The 26,795-nt window shown below is 40.0% G+C and overlaps 1 protein-coding gene across 4 annotated transcripts; it reads left to right on the top strand.

Annotated features, from left to right (window-relative positions):
• The first annotated feature begins 771 nt into the window (after nt 1-771).
• LOC149831875 (Nucleoside diphosphate kinase family protein) lies at nt 772-20,162 on the top strand. Of its 4 annotated transcripts, XR_016433062.1 has the most exons (8): nt 772-854; nt 9,712-9,936; nt 14,024-14,131; nt 16,838-16,947; nt 17,573-17,623; nt 17,754-17,832; nt 18,098-18,180; nt 20,024-20,162. XR_016433062.1 is itself a non-coding variant. In XM_090012265.1 (7 exons), exons 1-6 carry the CDS (start codon nt 793-795, stop codon nt 17,783-17,785), a joined length of 588 nt encoding a protein of 195 aa, XP_089868391.1. In that variant the 5' UTR covers nt 772-792; the 3' UTR covers nt 17,786-17,832; nt 18,710-18,936. The 4 variants fall into 4 exon arrangements, 3 of the variants coding, with proteins under 3 accessions (XP_089868391.1, XP_089868390.1, XP_089868392.1); XM_090012265.1 differs by lacking the exons at nt 18,098-18,180; nt 20,024-20,162 and adding an exon at nt 18,710-18,936; XM_090012264.1 differs by lacking the exons at nt 18,098-18,180; nt 20,024-20,162 and having other exon boundaries at nt 17,754-18,071.
• Nucleotides 20,163-26,795: the final 6,633 nt, after the last annotated feature.

The following is a 26,795-nucleotide window of genomic DNA, read 5'->3' as shown; positions in this document are numbered from 1 at the left end:
GGACATCGGGCTGGCCTAATCAAGCCCCCCACCCCCATTGAGCTCGGTTCATTGGGAGCATGACTTGTCTTACAAGTGACCCAATCCATTTATTAAGAAACCAGTTTTTGAGTCCATTCTTAATGGGCTTGGGTTCGTAAGGCAACGCATGACCAGGCCTATTGGTATAATGGGTCAATGAATCATGCGGGGTTGGGATATTGATCCAAATACATCTAAACATTCATTTGAAAAAATAGAAAAAGGTATGGTAGTAGACTTGGGGAAACAAGGCCCCGCCCCGTTTGAACTGGGAATGGAGGACATGAAACCGCGGGGGATGAAAGTTAAAATCAAAACTCGTGCAGGGATGGACTTACGTTTTCCCCTGCCTCGCCCCGTCCTCGATCCCCGCCTTGCCCCATCCTCGATCTTTCTTTAGAGTTGGCAGTGGACGGAATGCAAACGGGACCCGCCCCACCTCACCCCTTGTAGACCCAAGAGAAGGGGAGATAGAGGTTAAAATCAAAACCCGTGCAGGGATGGAGGGTAGGATTTTGAGACGGGGCGGGGATGAAGACCTTATCCCCCGCTCCCGCCCCGGTCCACTGTCATCCCTAGCTGATTTTAGGTGTCCACTTGTCTTTGAAGCATAACGTATAACACCAGAGGGCTAATGATAATAACTGAAATATTAAGCCATTTGTAGAAATATATAATAATTTGGAAGGCTTTTCGTAAATTAACGAACAAAATCAGGTCTCTCTCCCTCCGCAAAGCAAGGAAGCGAGAGAAGCAACATTAGCGAAGGAAATGGCGAGACTTTCGGTGATCCTTTTCTTCATCTCTCTCTCCCTCACCACCCTCGCTCAAAGGTCTCTCTCTCTCTCTCTCTCTCTCTCTCTCTCTCTCTCTCTCTGATTCATCTAATGAACCCAAAATGCGAAATGTGGGGATAACAAATAACTTACCACCATCTTCGTATCGCGAGGCCGGAGTTTCTTATTGATCTAATTCATGACATCTTTTTTTATTACTTCCACTGATCCGAAAGGTTATGTGGGCATCCCTTTTTGCTTTTGGGCAAGAAGGTCTTGGGTTTATGGGCTTCTTTCGTGGGCATCGTTTAGCTTGTTTCAGCAAAGATTATGATGTTCCCGTTTTCGTGAATTCTTGTTGATTAGATTTTAATTGAGGAAATTCAAAGAATTTGTTTCGCTGAATGATGAAGTTATGTTAAGTATTGTTTTCTTTTCTTTTTGCAGTTTGAAGGTTTGGGGATATGACCCAATTCGTTGAAATCATTGTGGAAGAAATAATGAAACTTTAACCAGGAGCCAGCAATATGTGTATAAAGATAGAGTGCTTAATTTTGAACTTATCATCGGATCACACAGTTTCACATTCGTCATCATGATATAAAACACGAAATAAATCATGAAATACAATAGTGCAAATAGCATGATTAACAGACGACAGAAACAACAACAGGGTGCAGGCATGTCAGTTTCCGCAACAGACCAAAATCCAGACGGCAGCATATAAACAAACATATGCACAAAACATAAAGAAAACAACAGGAACATGTTTAGTTTATGTAATAGGCTAAGGCGTACAAAAGTACTCCCCTTAGAGAAGATTCGCCCCCACATACTGTGCAGATCAGGGTCCGGCGTCCTTCCCCAGGATACAATAGCCACGACGAACCGAACGGTGCACTCCGACGGATCGTCCTTCGAAAACAGCCTCTTCGAACCACAGTTGCAGAACAACCCCTTTCGGGATAACTCACAGGAAAGAGAGAGAGAGTAAAAAGGGAGATGGGAAATCGCAGAACTCTTCTTCAGAAAGTCTGTCTCAGCATATCAGTAACCCCACCCCTGACCACGCTTTTATAACCCACGAACGGTTATGAAACGTGGAAGGAGCCCGTTACAGAATCCGAGGGGACGTGATCCGTTAACGGACTTCGAAAGATCGAGATCCGTTACGGAATCCGAAGTTCCATAACGGGCACGAAATTCGAGGAGTCGTGACCCGTTATCCATTCCCATAACCCGTTACCGAATCCAAATCCAAATCCAAAGAAACTTTGGGTAAAAAGGTACTTTGTCTTGATTGGATATGGCCCTAAAGGGCCAATTACCCGAACCCGAACCCGAACTCGAGCCCGAGCCCGAGCCCGGCTCGGCACGACACGGCGCGGCGGGCGGGCGCGCGGGCGCGCGCGCGTGTGTGTGGTGGTCATCCCACTCCTTGTTCTCAAGAACAAGTGTATGAGTTCTCAAGTGGCTTATAAAGCCCATAGAAAACTCAAGCACAAGCAATGTGGGACTATTCCACCTCATCAAGACCACCTCTTTCAAAACAGCCCAGTTTCTTCTTTGAATTCTCTCTCCCTTCCTTCTTACACCTAACATTTCCCCACAAATTCAAAGAATGAAATGGGAGGAAACCAAGATGCAAGATGAGACAATCTGCAACAGGACATATCATGCTTTCAGCAATGGTACCTTCCGGTTTGAACCACTACCTTAGTTGACTAACTTTACCCCCACAGGAACGAAGTGAACTGAAGTCTTGAACTTGAACCTTTGGTGTATGAGTGTCCATCAGCAACAACATGATAAAGGTTCTGGTTGTAATCTTTAGGGGCGGCGCGTTAAAGGTCATGCGCCCGAATCCTGTTTCATGAGTGACTTCAGGAATAACCCAATTCCTTAAACTGCGGCCACACAGTCACACTCACATAGGTGGGCTTCTCAAAGATGCACTGCTAACATCTCGCCTTGAAGGCTTTGAACCCATTCAGAGTTTTAACTCTTCCTTAACTTGCAGCTACAGCACCTTTCCAGAGTAAACAGGAGAACAGACACAGATACATAGTATCATATAAATAAGGTGCTATCCAGTTCACCCTACAACTTGTTATTACCACATTGAACCTACTTTGTGGGATCTCCACTCAGATAGGTTAGGTTGCTACTGCAGATGAACTACTGATGGGTTTCAGTCCCATCCTCTCTCTGGATTTTAGGACTAAAGACTTATCTAGTCCTTTCGTTAATGGATCAGCTGTGTTCTCTTTGGATCCAACATAGTCTACAACAACCACTAACTGAGACACCAGTTCCCTTACAGATTTTATTCTGACTTGGATATGTCTTCTCTGCTTTTGGTTATATTTTGTGCTTTTAATCTTTGCAATTGTGGCCATATTGTCACAATGCACAGATATCGCAGGAATTGGCTTGCACATTAAAGGAAGTTCCTCAAGAAGTCCCTTTAACCATTCGGCTTTCAATCCTGTGACATCTAAAGCACAAAGTTCAGCCTCAAAAGTAGACCGAGACAAGATGGTCTGCTTTACTGATCTCCAAGCGACTGCGCCGCCACCCAAGGTAAATACATACCCTGTCACGCCATAACTGCCAGAGTTCATGGCTATCCAGCTTGCATCACTATATCCCTCAAGAACTGCAGGGAATCTCTTGTAATGCAAACTCAAGGAAATAGTTCTTTTTAGGTATCTAAGTACCCTGTCCAATGCCTTCCAATGAGTGCGATTTGGACAACTTGTGTATCTACTTAATTTTGTCACGGAGAACGAAATATCTGGTCTCGTGCAATTTGCAAGATACATCAAACTTCCAATAATCTGGGAATACCTCAATTGAGACACAGGAACACCAGTCGTATTCTTATGAAGAGGGATAGAAGGGTCATATGGAGTTGCTACAGATCTCCCTTGGTTATAGTCAAATTTCACAAGTACTTTCTCAACAAAGTGAGATTGTGAAATGGTTAACCCTTCAGCTGAACGAGTCAGCTTTAAGCCTAAGATCACATTTGCAACACCCATATCCTTCATATCAAACTTACTACTAAGAAACGACTTTGTCTCATTTACAATTCCCATATTGGAACCAAACAATAGAATGTCATCAACATACAGGTATAAAATAATACAACCATCACTTTTAACTTTACAATAAACACACTTATCAGATTCATTAACAACAAAGCCAAATGATAAAATAATATTATCAAACTTTTCATGCCATTGTTTAGGGGCTTGTTTAAGTCCATATAATGACTTAACAAGTCTACAAACTTTATCTTCGTTACCAGGAGCCACATAACCCTCAGGTTGATCCATATAGATCTCTTCTTCAAGATCGTCATGCAAGAAAGCTGTCTTCACGTCAATTTGATGGACCGAGAGATCATAAATGGAAGCCAGTGCAATAAGCACCCTAATAGTGGTCATCCAGGTAACTGGAGAATAGGTATCAAAATAGTCTATTCCCTCCTTTTGTTTGAACCCCTTGGCAACCAGTCTCGCCTTGTACTTGTCAATGGATCCATCTGATTTCAACTTCTTCTTAAAGATCCATTTGCACCCAATTGTGGAACTACCACGAGGGAGGTCAACCAGTTCCCAAGTACCATTAGAGATAATGGAGTCCATTTCACTCTTGATGGCATCTTTCCAATGCTTTGCTTCAGGTGAAGCCATTGCATCTCGGAAAGTGGGAGGATCATCTTCGATAAGGTAAGTGATAAAATCACTTCCCAAATCCTTAGTAATCCTTGGTCTCTTGCTTCTTCTAGGTTCAACCACTTCCTCAGACTCACCGGGTCTAGGATATGGGAACAAGATGGTTCTACCCCCACATCTGTCATCATTTCCACATGTTCGGGAATGGAACAAGAAGTTTAAGGTATATCTAAAGAAGACAGATTCTGAGGTACACCAACTTTCATGGGAAATACATCCTCAAAGAATGTAGCTTCTCGAAGCTCTACAATAGAGTTAACATCTATGCCAGATATCTCAGACTTAATTACTAAGAACTTGTAGGCATAGCTGTTCTCTACATAACCCAAAAAGACAGCATCTACTGTTTTAGGACCTAGCTTCTTCCTATTGTGTTCTGGGACAAGTACCTTAGCTAGGCACCCCCACACTTTAAGGTATTTTAAGCTAGCTTTCCTATTTCTCCAGAGTTCAAAAGGGCTACTATCCTTATGCTTCTGAGGTACTCTATTCAGAATATGACAAGCCGTATTCAGAGCATCCCCCCACATATAGGTAGGTAATCCAGAACTCCCAAGTAGAGTATTTATCATGTCAGTTAGGGTTCTATTCTTTCTTTCTGCAATCCCATTGGATTATGGAGAATATGGAGCAGTAAACTCATGAACTATTCCAACAGATTTGCAATATTCATCGAGTTTATTAGAGGTATATTCTCCTCCTCTATCAGACCTCAATCTCTTAAGTTTTCTACCGGTTTGTGTTTCTGCTTCATTCTTAAAATTAAGAAACTTATCAAAAGCTTCATCTTTTGATTTTAGCAGATACACATAACAGTATTTAGTGCTATCATCTATAAAAGTGATAAAATACTTTTTATGATTTCTAGTTAACACTTCATTAAACTCACAGATATCTGTATGCACCAGATCCAATATTTCAGAATCTCTAACAATCGTATGGAATGGTTTCTTACATTGTTTTGCTTGCACACAAATTTCACATTTTTTAGTTTTATCAATGGAATGCTCAGGAATCATTTTCAAGTTCATCATGCGTTTCACAGAGTTGAAATTCACATGACCTAATCTATTATGCCATAAGTCAGATGATTCTATGTTATATGCAACATTAGACAATGAATCAGAAGAAACATCATTTTCTAATTTATCACTGCAAACATGTTCAACACGAAGTTTAAATAAACCATCATCTAAATACCCCTTGCCAATAAAGTTTCCAGAATGTAAAATAACAACTTTATTACATTTAAAGTTAAATTCATAACCCTCTCTAACAAGACATGAACCACTTAGAATGTTCCTTCTAACTACAGGCACATGGTGCACTCTGTGTAAAGATAGAACTCGTCCTGAAGGAAACTTCAGATCCACGCGTCCAATCCCTAACACCTTTGCAGCCGTTGAATTGCCCATAGTCACGGATCTGCCTGCAGCAGCCTGGTATGAGACAAAGACAGACTTATCAGCACAAACGTGCACATTAGCCCCAGTGTCAACCAGCCACTCTGTTGGCTCATAGACGTGATAGATTTGCGGGTTAACAGAAACATACCTAGTACTGGTCCCAACGACCTCAGTCACCATGTTGACTTGAGGCGTTCCGTCTGTGGTCCCATGAGCTTTGGCCTTTTTGGAAGGACATTCATTAGCCCAGTGCCCAACCTGCCCACAGTTCCAGCACGGTTTGTTCTTTGCCTTTTTCTGGATTTTGGCCTTAGGTTTAAACTGGTTTTTCATTGCAGATTTCGATTTTTGTCCTTTGCTCTTAAAAGCTCCGGTCATCATGTTCACCTTAGGCGGTTCAGTTGGCATTACGATCTGTTTCTGGCTTCGATGCTCCTCTTCAATGGCAATGGCTACCATAAGATCATCTAGGGAAATTTTCTCTCTACGGTGCTTGAGAGACATACCGAAGTCTACCCAAGACTTAGGAAATTTCTCTACGATGGTCATAACTTGAAACTTCTCAGGAAGTTTCATTTCAGCCTCAGCCAAACTATGAAGCAGTAGCAGAAACTCGTGTGCCTGCTCAGTGACCGACTTGCCTTCTACCATCTGATATTTCAGAAACTTGGCAACAGAGTACTTTTCAAGACCTTGGTCTTCGGTATTGTACTTCTTGTCAAGTTGATCCCATAGACCCTTAGCAGTGGTAGACGAAGAACAGTACACATCGAACAATGTGTTGGACAGAGCCAATAGTATGCAACCACGGCATATACTGTCCTTTTCTTTCCACTCTACAGCCGCAGTGACTGCAGAAGGGTCAGGGTTAGTATCAGACACCGAAGGGCAGTCGATTTCCAGAACATTCAACAACCCTATCGTAGTGAACCAGATCTTCATGCGTTGTTGCCAACGCTTGAAGTTCTGTCCGGCAAACTTTTCCGGCATACCGGACATGTCCACTTTTGGTACAAAAGCGGAAGAGGTCGACATGCTTAAAATCTTCTCTAAGACTGTTGGATCAATTTTCGGATCACACAGTTTCACATTCGTCATCATGATATAAAACACGAAATAAATCATGAAATACAACAGTGTAAATAGCATGATTAACAGACGACAGAAACAACAACAGGGTGCAGGCATGTCAGTTTCTGCAACAGACCAAAATCCAGACGCCAGCATATAAACAAACATATGCACAGAACATAAAGAAAACAACAGGAACATGTTTAGTTTATGTAATAGGCTAAGGCGTACAAAAGTACTCCCCTTAGAGAAGATTCGCCCCCACATACTGTGCAGATCAGGGTCCGGCGTCCTTCCTCAGGATACAATAGCCACGACGAACCGAACGGTGCACTCCGACGGATCGTCCTTCGAAAACAGCCTCTTCGAACCACAGTTGCAGAACAACCCCTTTCGGGATAACTCACAGGAAAGAGAGAGAGAGTAAAAAGGGAGATGGAAAATCGCAGAACTCTTCTTCAGAAAGTCTGTCTCAGCATATCAGTAACCCCACCCCTGACCACGCTTTTATAACCCACGAACGGTTATGAAACGTGGAAGGAGCCCGTTACAGAATCTGAGGGGACGTGATCCGTTAACGGACTTCGAAAGATCGAGATCCGTTACGGAATCCGAAGTTCCATAACGGGCACGGAATCCGAGGAGTCGTGACCCGTTATCCATTCCCATAATCCGTTACCGAATCCAAATCCAAAGAAACTTTGGGTAAAAAGGTACTTTGTCTTGATTGGATATGGCCATAAAGGGCCAATTACCCGAACCCGAACCCGAGCCCGGCTCGGCACGACACGGCGCGGCGGGCGCGCGCGCGCGCGCGCGCGTGTGTGGTGGTCATCCCACTCCTTGTTCTCAAGAACAAGTGTATGAGTTCTCAAGTGGCTTATAAAGCCCACAGAAAACTCAAGCACAAGCAATGTGGGACTATTCCACCTCATCAAGACCACCTCTTTCAAAACAGCCCAGTTTCTTCTTTGAATTCTCTCTCCCTTCCTTCTTACACCTAACATCATCTTCGTCGTCATCATCGTAAAAGACCTCCACCACCATCGCCATCATCATCTGTACTTAGTCTCGTTTACACGGGGATGGGGATTTCCCCATCTTCATCGGGCCAAATAAAAGCAAATGGGAGATTGGTTGGATGATGTTGTTGCCTAATTTTCTGTTATTTTCCTGCTTTCCTAGATAAAATTAGATATTTTTAGATAATTTTAGCAAAGGCTGGTAGTTTGGTAGATTTTCTTTCATAAATCCAATACCGGGTTTACATCATAGGACCAGCAAGGGGCCCCTCAAGCTTGATTGAAAATTAGACTGGATGGCGGTTTGACCCTCTAAGCCAATGGGAGGCACTAAGCCTGGCCATCAATCTCCAGTAATAAAACCACAGCTCATTACATATATTTATTCGATTAGGTACGCCCACAATCAAGTGTAGCCAATAGTTTCCCTGTCTTGTATTTAGTCGGGTTTAAAGAGGCAGGCTTTATCATATGCATAGCTTAGTGTTCGACTACTTGACTGTATCAGCTGTGAATGAGTTTACTTGACTGTATCAACTGTGAATGAGTTTACTTGACTGTATCAACTATGAACAAATTTATCACTTAAAAATTCTCGACCTTGCTGCCAATTCAGAAGTAAACATATTTGCAGAGTTGATGAGTAGCACTAAAAGGCTTAGTGGTGGCATTCTAGCACCTCTTGATTGAATGCACGAAGAATAGTAGAAGATGAATTGTCTTATGCTCATTGCATTGTTGCATACGATACTCAGCTTATGACCCGGAGGGATAAGTCTTGCTGCTAGCTATATTTAGAGGATCTATAAGTGTGGTGCACTGTAAGATGGAAGGAGATCCACAGAAAAAGGACAAGAATCAGATGATGGTTCAGGAGGAATAGTCAAATGAAAAGGATAAATTGTTATTTCTTAGAATGTTTCAGCAACACACAAAAACGTAAGGTGATCTAGATCAACAGGACAGCACTTTAATCGGAGGGACATAGGTGAAGTCAACTGTCAACCGCATAAAAAGGCTAACCAAGTTACAGATTCGAGAGTCGCTAGACTGCTAAGTATTGAGTCAAGGAATAAAAAGCTCTCGTTTCCAGAAATATTAAGTAGATTGAACGAAAATCTTTTTAGTCAGTCAAGAACACTGAGATGGCACAAACTGCAACAAACTTCAGCTGAAATGAACACTGATGCCCAGATCATTGCTGGAAAAATCAGTGAGATGATAAATCCTTAGCTAATAAACATTTGGAGCAGTTTGCAAATAAACTGATCCAAACTTTCAATCACCTGTAGCCAAGAAACGACAAAACCTTCAGACATCAGGTTGAAAATAGTCATGTATCGTTGTCATATTTTCAAGAAATGAGAAATCAGTAGGTGCAACAAATTGCAAATGTTCTACACAAAATTGAAAATTTCTAATAGTCACTGATTCTTGGAAGCCTGAATTGAGGCAATGTTGTAACTGAGTTAAAAGTGGGAGTGCACATATTTTTCATATTTTTTTCTTCTTTCCTGAGAAAAATACTGAAGAAGGTTATTCCTGTGATCTGAACACCCGGTGATCTCTAGTTTTACTCTTGAAGTTTATTTCTTTATTTAGCGGCCTTGCTGTAATGATTTTATGATTTAGAGAATGATTAACATCTCCTTTCAAATATTGTGTGCTCCAGATGTTTGTGTGCTTCAAGTTCAGAAATGGAGAGGACATTGGCAATGATAAAGCCTGATGGTCTATTTCACAACTATACAGATATAATCAAGAAGATTATTCTAGAATCAGGGTTTACCATTGTTAGAGAGATGATGGTACAACTTGACGAGGGCAACGTGACCGTCTTCTATGCCGAGCATTTACAAAGAAGTTTCTTTCCGAGCCTTCTTAAATACATGGCTAGGTAATTTTTTTTATATTTCCTGTCATAATCTTTCTTATAGAATTTTTTCCAGGTTGCCTTTTTTTTTGGCATGCTTTCTGTACTACACTTCTTGGTTTCTCCCTCTCTTGACACACACACACACACACACCTAGTTCATTGGGAAGCTAAAAATTCCTCTGCTTGTTCCATGTGGCATTTTCTTGGACAAAGGATATTTCTAGTCTTTTTAACCAAACAGTACCTTTTCTGTTGTAACAAAAAATGTATGATTGATTTGGGGAAAGACACATGAAAATAGAGTTGAAGCCAGGTGGTTTTTGGGAAAGATAGGAATTTCTGATCCTTTATACATATTCTGAAATGTGTGAAGGATAGAAATGCTTGATCCTTTATGCATATTATGAAAGGTGGATCTTCTAACAGCAATACTTTTTGGTGGACTTATAAATGAAAAACAAATGTTGTGTGAAAGGGGAACAGGGTCCTTTTTATGCCATCCTGGTCACTGTTACCAGTATCTGCACTTTCTTCGGAAAACTAGAAATAATCCTTGGGAAAATCATGTGAAGCATGAAAGCGGAACATGTAAAAAAATGTTCTTGTACCTGGAGTGGGTGGTTGAATGTCTTAGAGGAGTTTAAGAGTAAAATGGAGATCAAGATGGGAGATGGTATATTCACTGGCTTTGGATGGATCCTTGTATGGAGCCTAATTATTGACAAATAAATTCCAAACTCTTTTCTCTCTTGCTATGAAGAATCTTCATTTGCTTAAAGCTACTTCAGCAATGGGACCTCAGATATAACTTTGAGGAGGAAACCAATTATGGAGGTGCTTTTGGAATGAGAAGTTCTCGTGGGGATCTTGTTGACACGAGTTTAATGGACAGACCTGAGAAGGTTGCATGTAGATGCAATGCACAAGGGATTTCTCTATAGAAAGTCCCTGTTGGAATCAAGTGCAGTTCTCTTCCCCAAAGATGCACTTTGAAGTTGCTGTCCCTACCAGAGAGCTAATGTACTTTTTTTGGATATTGTCCCTGGATAGGGCCTTGATCAAATTTAATTTAAAAAGAAGGGTTCTTACGGGCCAGTTTATGCTATCCGTATGGCACAGAGAAAGATACCCTATTTGGCATTGTTCATTACTTAGATATGGGATGGCCTAGGGTGACTGGTATGTGGAAGGTGCCAGATTTCCTTGATTAGATAGGATACTGGACGCTTCAATCAAAGCCAAGGGAAAGATATGGATCACTAATTAGACATTACTATTAGCAATCTTTGGCATGGTGGTTTATATCCTTGGAGAGAAACCAATATATTTTCAGTAATTCGTCAAGGAACCAAACTGTGACTTGTCTAGATTGGATTGTTTAGTGCTAGATCTGTAGTATTGTACTAGTTGCTATGCTTGCATGTAACTACTGGTAACCTCTCATCATCTTTTCTTTTAAATGAATGAAAAAAACTTCTCAGAAAAAAAGGATGCACTTTAAAGCTGTTCTTTTAGAGGGAATGGAGGTTTGGTCAATTGAGGATTGGATTAAGCTTGTTTCCGTTCTATTTTTTCTTGTTTTAGTAGTCTTTTGGTTATCATTTATGCTGGGGTTGTCTCCTTGTCAACCTCTTGCTCTCTTTCTAATTGTAAGTTATCTTTCTTTCAGAAAAGAAAAGAATACACTATCATAGTCTGGTACCTTCTGGCATTGGATTGGCTACAAGCCGGTTGGTTGTCATGGACCATGATCACTAGTGCTGTTCCTTTCCAGTTAAAGGGATTGATCTTGCTTGATTAAACTGGGCTAAAAAATCACCCCATCTTCTGATATTGAGGGTATCTGCATGCTACCACTTGTCTCCAACTGCAGCATGTCTGAATACTGTTAAAGGAACCAGGGCCCTTCAGGATGGTTCTGCTGCACATGTTACAACAATCACTGTTGATAAAAATTGGTAGTGTATCGAGTATACGGAATCCATGTGTGTACATATATATATATATATATATATATATATATATATATATATATATATATATATATTATACGTTTGTTTGTGTGTGTGTGTCACATAGACACGGCAACCGGGCAGCCGTACCCGTGTTGACACAGCCCGACACGGGTACTGATACCGGACGCAGCACAGGTATGTGATTGTCTGGATCGGGTCTGACCATGACCCAACCCATTTTTTTTGTTTGACCTCGGTGAAAGGAAGAAGAAAAAGGAGGAGGAAGAAGAAAAAAAAAAGAGAAATAGGAGGAGGAGGAAGAAGAAAAAGAAAAAGGAGGAGAAGGAAGAAGAAAGAAGAAAGAAGAAAGAAGAAAGAAGAAAGAAAAGAAACAGGAGGAGAATGAAGAAGAAGATGAAAGCGAAAGAGGAAGAGGAAGAGGAGGAGAAGGAAGAAGAGGATGAAAATGGAAGAGGAAGATGAGGAGAAGGAAGAAGAAGAGGAGAAGGAAGAAGAAGAGGAGAGGAGGAGAAGGAAGAAGAAGACGAGAGAGAGCATACCGGATCCTCCTCCTCCTCTTCTTGTTCGAATCTGCCACACACACACACACACACACACACACACACACACACAGAGAGAGAGAGAGAGAGAGAGAGAGAGAGAGAGAGAGAGAGAGATTTTGTGCCCTATGTTTTTATTAAAAAGAGAATTTCATTCCACCTCCCCCTTATTTTTGAAAATTACAGTCACCCCCTCCCTTACAAGCTTTTTCTTTAATTTCTGATATGTACCTTCCCCTGCCCCTTTTTTCAAAAAATTATAGTCACCTCCCTTACAGACTTTTGAAAAAAAAAATTGATATGGACCTTATTATAGATCCAGGCTTGATCCAAACCCAAACTCTCTTTCTAAATATATATACAGCCGTGTCTCCGTACTCTCATTTTTTGAAATTGGCATGTCGTACCTTCCGTACTCGTACCCGTACCCATTGGACATAGACTTGTGTGTATTTATATTTATATATTTATGTATATATACACACACTCTTTTTATCTTGTTCAAGGAGGGTGTCCAGTGGGTTGTGGACCCACATGAGTCTAAGGTAAACAGATTTATTTTTCTTATTCTTGTCTAATATATTAGTCACCATTCAGAAGTTTGTTAACTAATCTTTGCAAAGCTTCAAGATTCTTGAGCACTGTTTGTCATCTATTAAATAGCTATATTTTTGTGCTGGAGGATGATAGTTTGGTGCATAATCATTTTCCTTCACATTTTGAGTTGTAGGCTGGGTTTCCTTTATGTCGCACACAACGTTATTTATAAGATTATTTCTTTTGTATCCCTTTGAATCATATCAGATGGCACACATGCAGACATGTGTCGACCCACTTGATTCCGATGTATATCAATCTACTTTTGTTGTTTTTAGTTATATAACAATTATATCTCAATTGGTGTTTGTAAGGCTTCAAGATTCTAGAGAATTGTTCATAATCTATTACTGGAAGTCTAGTATATTTCTTCTGGATATGGTTGGCAGTTTAATGCATAATCACTTTGACTCACATTGCTTTGTAGGCTGAGCTCTGTCCCTTCCCTCAGTGATCAGTTTGCATATGCTGCTCTCCATAACATGAAATATTATGTATTAGCTATTCCTTTTGTGTTTATTTTAGCACATTGGATGATAATCTCTTGTTTCAGCATCATGCCATTTATAGTATAACATGGTCATTAATCTGTTGATAGAAGGTGCTAGTTTTGCTGCATTTGTTTCGCTTTGACATGGATAGGTTTGCTTCTATATAAAATTTGGCAGAGGCAATGTTGATCCTTAATGTCATACCCGTTACCATATTTGAAACCTTTCCTTGGGCTCCTTTCTGTGAAGCCATTAATGTTTTCTTTTACTATACTAGCTGTTTTCTGTAATATGTTTGTGATTGCTTTACCTTTTGACATGGATAGACTTGCTTCTATATAAAATTTGGTGGAGACAACGTTGATCCTTGATGTCATACACTTTACCATATTTGAAACCTTTCCTTGGGCTCTTTTCTGTGAAGCCATGAATGTTTTCTTTTACTATGCTAGCTATTTTCAAGTAATATGTATGTGATTGCTTTACTGGCTTGACATGTTTTTAGTGGTCCAGTATATGTCATCGTCTTGGAAAAGGTGAATGCCATTTCTGAATGGCGTAATTTGATTGGTCCAACAGATGCAAGGAAAGCACAGACCTCTCATCCTGCCAGGTACACTTCTTTATGCTTTTAGTAGTTCAATACTGAGGCATGCTTAATTCTGTTGTTGCATGGTGGCCAATGTATGCCTCGTGACCTTCTCTTATTGGTTGGACATTTAGGAAATGATCTGGTCTTCATATTTTATCATTTTCTGAAGGAAATTGTCCTACTTTTGCAATTCCTAGTTCATATTGACATCATAAAAGAGTTCAACATGGACATGGTGATGATTAAAAGAGCTTTACCTTCAATTTTTTTATGAGACCCAAGTATTTGACATTTTCAGAGTTGTGTGCTTTATTGCTGCTATATGGTGTGATATTAGGGAAGAAATGTACGACTTTCACCTCAACAATAGCTCTCTTGATGTGCTGCTTATTAATAATAGTAATGCTCCTTTTTTATGTGCGAGAGGTGGACGGAGAAATGCTTTTAGAGGAAGAGGATGGGCCCCTTCTATAATGTTAGTAGTGGTGTTCTTTTCTCATGAAATCCAAGATTATTCAAATCCAAGGCATGGAAATATAACTTATGGACAACATGATATGGGAAATAGTAGCAGTTGGAATATGGAAAATACTACAATGTGGTGTGTCAAGTTTCTAGCTGAAAGTCCATATTGCTAAGTATTCTGCAGACTGATATAAACACAAACCAGAACATCACTGTGGTGTTAATCAACATTCCATTCAGCTTACTGATGCGACTAAGCTTTCCTGAGGTGATCAGAGTCATCAGAGTTCATAGGTGACAGGCTGTCCTTTGACAGTTTGGATATCATTGGTCCACATGATCTTACATGGGTTGTTGATGGTTGAGCTGTTCATATTAATAAGATGATGTACATTAGCCCCTCACACAAGAGGTTGATAGGGGCCAAGAGTCTCTTCTCTCTAACATGATCAGACCCTTCGTTCTTCCATAAAGCTATTACTTTGGACCTCTCTACCAGGTGAACCATTTTGTGGTAAGTTTTTTGCACATATCTCACGTAATACAATGAAATGTCTTGAGGTGAGGTGCTTGGGTTCTCCACAAAGCGATTTAGAAGCCTCATGTCCTAAGTCACAATTTGGAGTTATGCGAAGTGGTTCCATTTGGGGCAGTCTTGGTTGTAGCTTAGACTTAATGTGTCAATATAGGTGTGACAGGGTCAGACATAGATAGGTCCATCTATGTCCATCTACAACTATAAAGGGATTGTGGATGATGCTGAAATCCTGGTTGAAAACCTCTCTTTCTCTCTCTCTCTCTCTCTCTCTCTCTCTCTCTCTCTATATATATATATATATATATATATATATATATATAGGGTAACTAAAATATGTTTACCAACCAAATATGTTTACTGGTATGAACCAAGATTTTCATAGATTTTTTTACTTTTTTTTTTTAAATTTCACGGTACGGATGTGATCTAGATGCTTGGTTTTATAGAAGCGGACTCTTGGATCATCCAATTACGATGTATAAGAAGGATCTTTTAAGGGTTGAAACTCAACGACTTAGAATTTTTATAAATATTCAAGCATAAAAAATTGCATTTCTTGATCTGATTACGATGTTCCAACAGTCGATTCCTAGCAAATGGACCACGCCGAATGCATCTGCAGGGTTAGATTTGCAAAAAAAAAAACTATAAAAATCTTGATTCATACCAGCAAACATGTTTGGTTGGTAAACGTATTCCAGTTTCCCTATATATATAGGTTTTCAACGTTCTTTGCTTTAACCAGAGAAAATCTGGTTTTGTGCAGTGTCTGGGTGACAAAACCTGGGGTTTGTGAACGTCTCTCTCTCTCTCTCTCCATTGTAGAATAATCGCTGTTTGACCATTTTTGGGTTAGTGGTTAGCTGAATAACAACCATTTTATTTTTTCATTCTCTAAATGGAAATCTCTAGCTGTCTTTTGCCCACTAAACAACCAGAAAACAGCTGCTAGGTGTTGTTCGCAGCTGGATATATGTATCTGTATATGTTTTTTTTTTTTGGCCATTTTCCAGCAACCCGATGCTGAAAACAGTTGAGAGGTATTATAACCATAAAACCCTAGTTTTTGAAGGTTTTGTCATCCAACGCCTAACAATCCAAGTATTGGGAGGCATAGGTATTACCAATACCAAAGCTTTGGGTTAAGGAAAACTTAGTTTTTGGTATGTATTTTTCAAATGCCCCAAATGATTCATTTCTTTAGTTTGTATAAGGTGCAAACTCTTTTTGTTTTAAGAGGAATGCTGAATGCCCTTGATTATTTGTTGTCAGCTGGTAGTTGCATGCAAAGAACAATCTTTTCTTGCAGCTGTATATACCAGAATTTAAGTTTTCCTATAAACTGGAGTATGTGGTTCTTCATTGTACTTTTTCATTTTCTTTTCAGCCTTGTAAGTAAAGGAGGTTAGTGGGGTCCCTAATCTGCTATTTGTGTGTTCATCTCTCTCTCTCTCTGCCCTTTTTTTGCTGTCCACGCTGTGAAGAAAGGAATCTAATGCTTCTTTGCCCTCATCAGGCATTTTCTTGTTACAAGCAACTGTCTGGAAATAAATATCACATACTTTTATGCATATTCTGGTTATTTCTTATCATGCAATATTTTGTACATTTTATCAATGCCACAAGTTTATTGAAAATATGTTTTCAATTCATTTCTTCTCCTTATCAAAGTTTAGAATTTGGCCATTGAATTTTCTCATAGAAGGGCATGCTTTGATTTTCAGCATTCGAGCTATGTGTGGAGTTGATTCAGAAAGGAACTGTGTTCATGGTTCAGATTCTCCTCAATCTGCTGCTCGTGAAATCACATTTTTCTTTGAAGATCTGTTGCCAGGTTAGCTATCTATCTTGTGATAGTAGCTGCTCTTACAAATGTAAGGCCTTATCTTATTACAAAAAAGAACTACATGACCTAAGTATGCAGTGAATGGAATAAGAAAAAAAAAAGGTGACCTTGCAGCCCATCGCATGATTGTCAAAAAATCCATTATTTTGGTTAAGGGACTTAGATGGGCTTGGTGTGTTTATTGTGCTCAGCCAAGTACTGCTTAGTTTTTATGCTTGTTGACAAGTGGGCTGCAAATATTTCTACCCACACAGGAGCAATCTGCTCCATCTGATTCCTATGACTCTAGTAGCAACCACTAGAATTTATCTGCTTAATGAGATTGAGAGGATTGCCATTAACAAAAATATGCCTCTGAAGGTGAGTTTCCACCTTTGAATTACCTGAGAACTTGAATGTGAAAAACCTCCCCTTTTTTTCCCAGGTAGCAAGTAGAGTGCTTGCTTTGGATGATAGTGAAATCATTTTCATGATGGTACTGTTAATCATATGGTCACGCTTTTTTTTTATAAGAATCATATGGTCACACTTATATTCAGTTTTATCCAATGTGGTTGTTGATATGTGCTCATAATCTGACATTTTTTAATTGTCATTGGGTTTTTTTGTACAGCTGAAACTACTACAGTTAATGACCAGCCCTTAATTTCCTCTCCATCAAAAGGTATTGAACAAGCCTGATGTGCATCCAGAAACTCTCTCTCTCTCATTTGTTTCCTTGGGAACAATAATTCCAACTAAACTCATAAGCTATTACTCGGTTATCTGCTTTTGATTATTATATTATTGCACAGGAGGATCTACTTCAGTGCACGATGAACTATAGGAGGCAATTATACATTTCATGAATAGTATGCCTGATTTTACTGTAAGGTTGGCATAGGAGCTAAATGATCTTTACTGGTTTTATACATCATAGATCCATTTATGTTTCAGAGGTTGTAAAGTTATAAATAATATTTAGTGGTTCATTTTTCTTGCATTCTTAAACCAATCCTTTTTTTCTCTTTTTTCTTTACCGGTTGATATACATCACAGATCCATTTATGTTTCAGAAATTGTGTAGGCATGCATGATATTCAATGGTTCATTTTTCTTGCATTCTTAAACAAGTTCTTTTTTTCATTTTTGGTTCCAGCTTGTGCTATGAGAAGATTGAGTCTCATATCTATTGCTTCATGCACTGTTGGGTCAATGTTCAATAGATTCATTTGTACCTAGGTAGGCATCTTTCCTAATTATCTTATTATACTGGTTTATATAATTTCTGGATATTCTGAAGCCTTTTTAAACAAAAACCAATCCTTGCATTATGGTTAGGGACCTCAAAACCTCTACCTTTTAATGCTGTACTTTTTGGTAACAAGCAACTACTTCTATAATTCATCTCTCATAAAGGAGTGAATTCTCTTTAATAAGAAAAGCCAGGGAGTGAATTCTCATATTTGAACATCTCACATAACAGATTTTGAGATTGATAACTATGTCACAGGAGATGCATGTAAATTCTCGTATTTGAATCCTTATCAAGGAAAATGAAAGATAATTACTGGAGATGGAAACATGTATCAATTTTTTTACATAGATCTTGCTTGCGTGTATCTCTTCTGAACTACTGAGTCTTTCAATGTACCTTTATAGTCTCCCAAATCAAACACAATCTCATTTTTGTGTCAGAACTTGTTGATAAGTGTAATTCTCATGTACTTTCTCCTTTATTTGTTCTATGCTGGATCCTCTCACCAACCAGACACATGCTAAAGGAGAGAGGCTGGGGAATCTTTATGAGTTTCAGGAAGCTCAATCACATTGTGATCATATTATACGTCATTGGTCTTGGGTTTTGGAGTCCAAAGTCCAAATAAAGCTCTGAAGCAATTGTGGCATCACTTCTTTGTACATTGTCTTGGTGAATCCATTAATGTTTTGTCTTTAAAAGTTCTAATGTTAGTGATGCAGATAGTTCTCATGTTGGTATTTGTGCAAGCTGTCAAGTCTTTAAGAGTCACTTGTTGCCCTATTTTTTCATGAGGAACGGGGAAATCACCTTCGGATCAGAGACCTAGTTGTGCTGGTTAAGCCTGTCGTACTTACAGTCGCTTTCCCGATGGTGTAAACCCGTGGCGCACCCCTTGCCCCTAGGGAGTCGCCTTGCTTCGGCATGAGCAAGGGCATTATGCCTTTGCCCCTTCTTATATTCAAGGGGCTGATGTCATTGTGAAAGGAACCCTGACCACCCGTTTAGCAGCCAAGGCCCCTCTCACTACACCAAACCCCTTGGGGCTCACTTGTTGCCCTTTAATTCACTAAATGAAAGGGCCATTTCATTGCATACATTTAGATGTTTGGAGACATATCCCATGTGATTCCTTGTCTAAGTTTCATTCTCATGTGACTTTTGATGATGATTATACACATTATTCTTAACCTCAAAAACGTTTCACAAGTTTGACTTGTTATTGTAATAAATTTCACCAGCGTAGTGCCTTAATATTCTGATTAAACCTAAGTTATTCTAAAACAGCTCTAAATGTCTGAACAAACTTTTTAAAGCTTTTGATACTTAAATATCAACTATAATATAAATATTTGTGAGAGATAGTCCCTGCAACAGCAAGAGAAAGTTGCACCTTATATCTGATATCACTGAATATTGTACTTTTAGTACAGGATGCCATCATGTCTGGTTTTAGTTGACTTGGTTCTTACCTAACATAACTTGTACTCTGATCCATCCAACCAGAACCAATAAGCTTACCATTTTAGGATAGCAAAGTTAACGGGCAGCAACCTGGTTTAAGTGTTTCTAACAGAGGTTAAGATGTGAGGCTTGAGTCTGGTTGTTTACATGTCTTAAAATAACTGAAACATGGATACCACCTGATTAACCTACCCTTGGTTTATGCTCGATAAGATTTGATCCTACCAAAGTTAAGATTCAGTTGAACACACCCTGGTGTAGGGGCCTTTAGGTATCCACCTGGTACAGTGCCATCACTATCATTTTGGGGAGTTTTTATTGTTGTTGTTGATGTTCTTCAGTATTATTTCTTGTATCTTGTAGGGATTTCAACTTTTTGGACTTACGTCATAACAGCACATCCATTTGCCTTAGTATGTGCTATTGTTGCAGTTGGACCTAGCAGAGATTGTGGACATTTTGTTAGTTCAGTCCCAGTTGTAGTGAACGCTGTTGACAACTTGACATTATGTGTAACCAAATGCTAGCTCAGTATAAATATTTCTCTTAATTAATGATTTGTTATGTGTTCTATGCATTTTAATTTTAAGTTGGACTCATTAACGTTACTGTCTGAAATGTGTTCACAAATTTGTGCTTCTAAGATGGTAATTCTTATATCTAGATTTTTTAATTATGTGAACCATTTCTCTCTCTCTCACTCTTCCGGGGTGGTTTTTTTGGGGGAAGAGGGTTGTGTTCACTATTCTGAAAAAAGCCATTTCACATTGTTTAACCTAATATTCTATTAGTTCTCATGTAGACAGCTCTTGGGTGCATCAGGGAGATGAAAAATAGAAGACATGCTTGATATAGGTGTGGTGAGAAATGTAGTTCCTGTGTAACATCACTGGATAGCACAGTGGGGGAGAACATTGTTTTGCTGGTCTGGCGGCTTTCTGGTTTCCTGCTGATATCATGGTTTTCTTACAACAAAAAAGGGATAATTTTGTAATTTTACTCTTGAAGATTTCATGGAATAGAGGTGGCCACACGTCCTAACTGTAGTGGATACAATCCCATGAATATTATGTTGGGTTTGTGCCAAGTTGAGTTTTGTTACTGCCATTCAAGGTGGAGAAGCATAGAAGACTGAGCAAGAGAACGTTCAGATTATTAAACTAATAATGGACAGATAGGAAAATCATCAAGGTCAAACTGGATTCTTGCTGAGAGTTAGAAATTGCTAGGGAGTATTCCCAGGAAATACATTGAGCTTCGGGCTTAGTACAAGAATATTACAGATGAGTGTGGTTCTATGTTCATACTGGTCAAGAGTTTTTGAGGTTTTAGGTGTGCTTGATTTGAGTTTGGATGTGACTAAGCCAACTTATGTTAATTAGACAGTGTTCAGTAGAATTTGCAAAGTTCCTAGTGAGTTTTGGACCTAAAAATGATCATTCTGCACCTATTATCATTCCAGATCCTTGAACCTGTTGAGCTTTTTGGGTCATCAGCTGGCACAAGTTGGGATAGTGATGCATCTTGACATAAGGAATGACGGCATAGGTTCCCACGCCTTGGGGCCGCTTCTGGTAACGATATCCTCAGCCAAGTTGCTTCATTGGAAATGTTTGTCTAAAGGTTTGAGGCAACTCATCATCATATTACTCTTGTCTGGGCATGCTTTACTTTGAAGTTCAGATTCGGCGAAGCCATCTTAACTTTGAATTCCAGGGGGGTGTCAGACCGATCAAAAGAAAGATGACATCTTCACATGAGAGGTCCTTCTTGGGGTTTGACCAAGGGAGCAGGGGCATTTATGAGATTGATCAATGTAAGTGGTGTTTAAGGCCGAGGTTAACTGTTAATGCTTATGACGTTGAGCATCTTATTTCTAGGCCTCATGAAGGAAATGAGGCAGACAAGCAGCCTTTTTGGAGGCTAAAGTTTTTCCATATGTAGTAATTATCTATCCTTTCCAAGGCCAGGGATATTCTAGGGTGGGGCATGATTCATTAGACCCGGAGAACCCAGAAGATGACGTCGATGAAAGTGAGTCACATGGCCAGATTGGTTTGAGGACTTTGATCTGTGTGCTTTGAGCACTCTTTCTTGATTTTTCACACTCAAGTCTCTGTGTTATCATGAATCTCGAGGGAGGAAAGGAGGGAGGGGGGACTTCAAGGGGAGAGCCGTGCTATGGTTGTCTTTAGAAAAATCACATGATATAAAAGTCTCTTGTATCTAGACTATGCTAGTGGGCAGAGAGAGAGAGAGAGAGAGAGAGAGAGAGAGAGAGAGAGAGTATTCCACCGAAAGAAATCAATCAATATGCAACTGAATTGTTGATTGTTCAACTCATTTTGGCCCTTTTGGTTAATCAAGATGGAGGTTGAGGATGTCTTTAGAGTGGGGACCATGAGCAAGTCCTATTCCAACCAACATTTGAGAATTGCTGACCCTGTCGCCATTCTCTCTCTCTCTCTCTCTCTCGTGTAGAGTATGGTTATGAATTTCATATAGGGGTGTTAATAGTATGTGAAGAATATCTGTCTTTTAGTGTCTTACTTTAAATCCCTGAATTTTTACCTATTGCAACTTATTTCTTATACTTTTAAAGAGTGTAGAATGTTCTATTCAAACAGAGCAATCTTGGACTTATACTATGTCTTGTGCTATGCTGGTTCGAGTTGTGCTTGTTGCATACCCTTAATATGAGTTAATCATGCAACTTGGAATTAGTGGCTTGAGTAGTGTTCATCATTAGAGAAATAGATGAGCAACTTAGGACTTGAGTGTCACTGGCCAAACCTCATGCATGCCTATCCACCCATTACACTCAATCCTACTAGGAATTCACCAAGCATTGTGTGTGTGTGTGTGTGTGTGAGAGAGAGAGAGAGAGAGAGAGAGAGAGAGAGAGCATTTATCATTCAACATTACCAAAATACATCCAACGATGAGAGAGGAACATAAGAGTAAGACAGCCACCATCTAGATGGTGACTGTGCACAGTTCAGAGTACAAGTAGATCCAAACCCCGTCTCTACTATGTAATTTAAGAGTCAGATACACATCGAACATAACCCGCTGACGTAGCCTTCCAAAATTGAAGAGAGAGAGAGAGAGAGGGCAGTAAAGAGCATACGTGTGGGGTAGCTAATTGCAAGTTTGAAAGGTGCAATAGCATTGGGACATGTCGGCTGCCCCCACCAAGTTGGGATGACGTGGCATGACTCCACATGGTTGGACAATTTCACATGCTGGAGTTGTCCCCAATGGGCTGACCCGCAATATGAAATTATGGGATGTGGTGTTGGAATCATACACGTATTAACTTTTCCAAAATTTGTTTTATTATCTGCTTATGGATAGGAAGATTATGCGTACCATTATCATATATATATATATATATATATATATATATATATATATATATATATATATATATATATATATATATATATTACTCATAGAGATGTTGAAAATGGAGAATGTGGGGTTTGATCCCAAAGATTGTCTCGTACTAAGACTTTGGGACTTCGAGCCACTGGTTGGGGCCATGGGCCTACGACCACTTTCCCCTCACCTAGCCCCTCATTTGGTTTGGTTCGGCTTGGCTTGGTTTGGTTTAAATTTATTCCGAGCCCCACTTTTGTGGTCCCTGTAAACCCTTGTTTGCCGGGCCTGGGGCCCGAATTCTATTGAGGATCTGAAGGTGCAAATCTTACCTGAACTCTTGATATTGGTGAGTCTGCTTCACCAGGCTCAGGTGGTGACAGTTGGGTCCGAGGCGAGATCCATATGGACTTTGACTGGAAATTCCAACTTGCACGTGATGTTGGAAATTGGAATTACTTGTGCATCAGATCTGGATAAACTGATTCACTGATGAGTGTAAATTGCCTGCCCTGAAAGACTTGCATCTGCATAACCTTAAAACCAATGTTGTGAAAACCAGACCCGCTAGCAGAATCTGTTCGAGGTTTCAATGCGATCTGATCAGTTTGGATCAGATGTGACTGGGCTTTCTATGATGATGGAAGCTAAGCAACAAACTGTATCACCAAGACTGGGCTTCAGCACTGGCTGCTTCACCTCATGTTTGAGCAACATCTGCCCATAATGCTACAGCGACGTTGGGATGGTGAACTAGCCAGGACCCAGAAAATGTATGTTCTGGCTTTGTGGTCCAACCACTGTCGCAGCTGGTTCTTGTTTATACCAGTCTGGATCTTCATTTGGGTCTGATCCGGCACCTTTCTGGGCTATGATCTCAGCTGTTTTCAAGTTCATGTACGCAACAACTCATTGGGCTTGGGTATGGATTTCGGTGTGATAGATGTCCGGAACCGGGTCCAGATCCTAGTGGGACTTTGGACTTTATTAAAACCACCTGGTGAACCTAGCGGGCCAGTCAGGAAGGTCCAGACCCGAAAATGTTTGGGGTTCTATATGGAGCTGTGCTTGGTTCAGGGTCCTGACTCACTGGCCTTCCTGAATCCACTGCTTCGTTTGTCGTGGGCTCAGAAACCGTCAGATCTTATTCAGAGGGATTTTTTCAGCCGTTGGATCTGGTCCACATGGGACAGAGCCACGCTTGACCATTGGTTGCAGCTTGCAATGCAGCATCTTTCCGTACCCACTGGGTTCACAAGAATTCTTCTCTTCTAATTCCCAAAATGCCCCTATTCATTAATTTGAAGTGCCCAAAAACTCCCCCTAGATATTATCTTTGTATCACGTCTACTACATTATGTTTTTCTTGTATGACTGGATCGCCCATGGTAGATTTGCATTTGGCCAACATGTCCCTTCGGAATATATGTTGCTTAGGGATTCCAATGGATCGGATCTGGATCAGCTAAATGCATAGAAAAGTTGGATCTGGATTGGGTAAAAAACAATCAAAATTCATAAAAGTTTCATACTGGATCCGGTCCGTTTGCATGGTTGTTGGGATTTTTCAGCAAGGGATGATCTTGCAATAAATTAGGGTACTGTTTGGATGACGCCCAAAACCTTGGTTGGTTTTGGGCCCAAAACCTTGGTTGGTTTTGGGCCAAAAACCAGGTTTCAATGCCATTTGAATTTTGGATGATGCCAAAACCTGGTTTTGGTAACTAGGTCTTGCCAAAACCTGAATAAGTGAAAAAAACTTCCTCCCTCGAGGTTTTCAACCTAGTTTATCGGGGAGGGGGGTCTCCCACCACCCCTCTCCAACGTTCTCCACCCCCTCCCCCAGCCAGCACATAGTCCAACCATTTTTGGGAGTCCACCGGCCGGATTGGTACCGCCTAGCCAGGGCGGTATCCGTCCGGCCATTTTCTAGCTTGTGGCTGACCAAAAATGGCCAGAAATTTTCCTTTTTTTCTGAAAAAGGTTGTCCGGCCATTTATTGGCCGTCCACCGGCCGGATTGGTACCGTCTGGCCAGGGCGGTATCTGTTCGGCCATTTTCCAGCTTGTGGCTGACCGAAAATGGCCAGAAATTTCCTTTTTTTCTGAAAAAGGTTGTCCGGCCATTTATTGGCCAGCCATCGGCCGAGAAAATAGCTGGGATGGTGTTGCCCCGACTCGCTGCGACGCCATCCCTACCAGCTGGTGTCTGGTCAGAAAATGACCTGCTTTCTCTTTTTTCTTTTCTTGTTTTTTGTTGTCGTATGGGCCCGGCCAATTTCCGGCCTGTGGCTGGCCGAGAAATGACCAAACGACCATTTTTTTAGTTTCTTGACATTCCAGCCATTTTCCGGACAACCACCGGCCGGGAAATGACTGACATTATTATTTTTAAAATTTTAATAACCAAAAATGTTTTCGTCAACCAAATAGGTTAAAAAAACCTGGTTTTTGGCAAACCAAGTTTTGGGGCAAAACCCCCGTGTCATCCAAACGCCCCCCCCCCCCCCCCCCCCCTTAAATTCTTTCTTAGAAAACATCAATACATTTATAACAAAAAACACAAATACCAAAGTATGAGAAAAAACAAAGTAAAACGTGAAAAAACTACAAATTAAAACATAGAAAGAATACAATAATACATCAGACATATTGAAATATCCAAAGATTTCGAATTCCTCGGCCTTTGAATTTCTTTCAGTGAAAAACATGAGAAAATTCAGCATCTGGCCAATGTTGTAAATACCCCCTTGACTAAATCAATTAGCCAGATATCTTAACCAAATCATCTTTTCCCATGAATAAAGCTCAAAAGACGAGATCAAGGTGGTAAGACTCATAAAAATCCAAACCAAATCCCTTTAATTTAACTTGTTTAACATATGCACTGCAGCTTAAGAAATGCAAATACAATACTCATACACGGTTGGGATACTTAACAAAACTCATAGCTCAAACCCAAGACATATATTATTATAATACTCATGCATAATCGAATCAGTATTTTTTATATGCCCATATCTGAAAAATAATAGGATTGGAATCGAGTGAGACACCTAAGCAAGAACCCCCTGGGGATTGGAAACACAGTGCTGTAAAGAGAGCCAAAAAAGATCTTTCATGTAATCCTTCACAATCCCAATGGAGCAAATGATATAATGCAAGCAAAAGTTCCTGCTCTCCCTTACTATTGATTCGCTCTAAAAAGTTACCAGTGAGCTTGCTTTGAGAATCCAATCCAATCCATTCATGGGCCTTGCTTTTCTCTCTCTCTCTCTCTCTCTCTCTATATATATATATATATATATATATATATATATATATATATATATATATATATATATATATATATATATATATATATATATATATATATATATATCTAAGGGTTTTTCTCTCCACCTCTATCACTACACATCAGCCTTCATTACATGTTGCAAACAGGTCATACAAGAACAGATCTTATTAACATCTAATATACGAACGGGGAGCCATCCTACATTCAATCTTAACCGTACAACCAACAACTAAGATTAGTCCACACTCTCACTTGGATGTGGTCTAATCCTAACAATTCAAATGCATCAGTTGGACGGTTAGGATCAACATAGATCCTCTAACAAATGATGGAATCTTTTGGGGCATTCTGTGAATTAAAGGGTGCGTTTGCATGTGGCAGAAGGATGCTCTGTGCGTGGCACGTCCTTCTGGGTTAAGTGAATCGGACCCCCCCAAAGAAAAAATGTTACTGCAGT

Source organism: Nuphar pumila, chromosome 7, assembly GCF_984573655.1.
Source record: "Nuphar pumila chromosome 7, dmNupPumi1.hap1.1, whole genome shotgun sequence".
In the NCBI taxonomy this organism is placed as follows: Eukaryota; Viridiplantae; Streptophyta; class Magnoliopsida; order Nymphaeales; family Nymphaeaceae; genus Nuphar; species Nuphar pumila.
The sequence above is the reverse complement of the archived record's forward strand: the minus strand, read 5'-3'. Positions and strand labels throughout refer to the sequence as shown.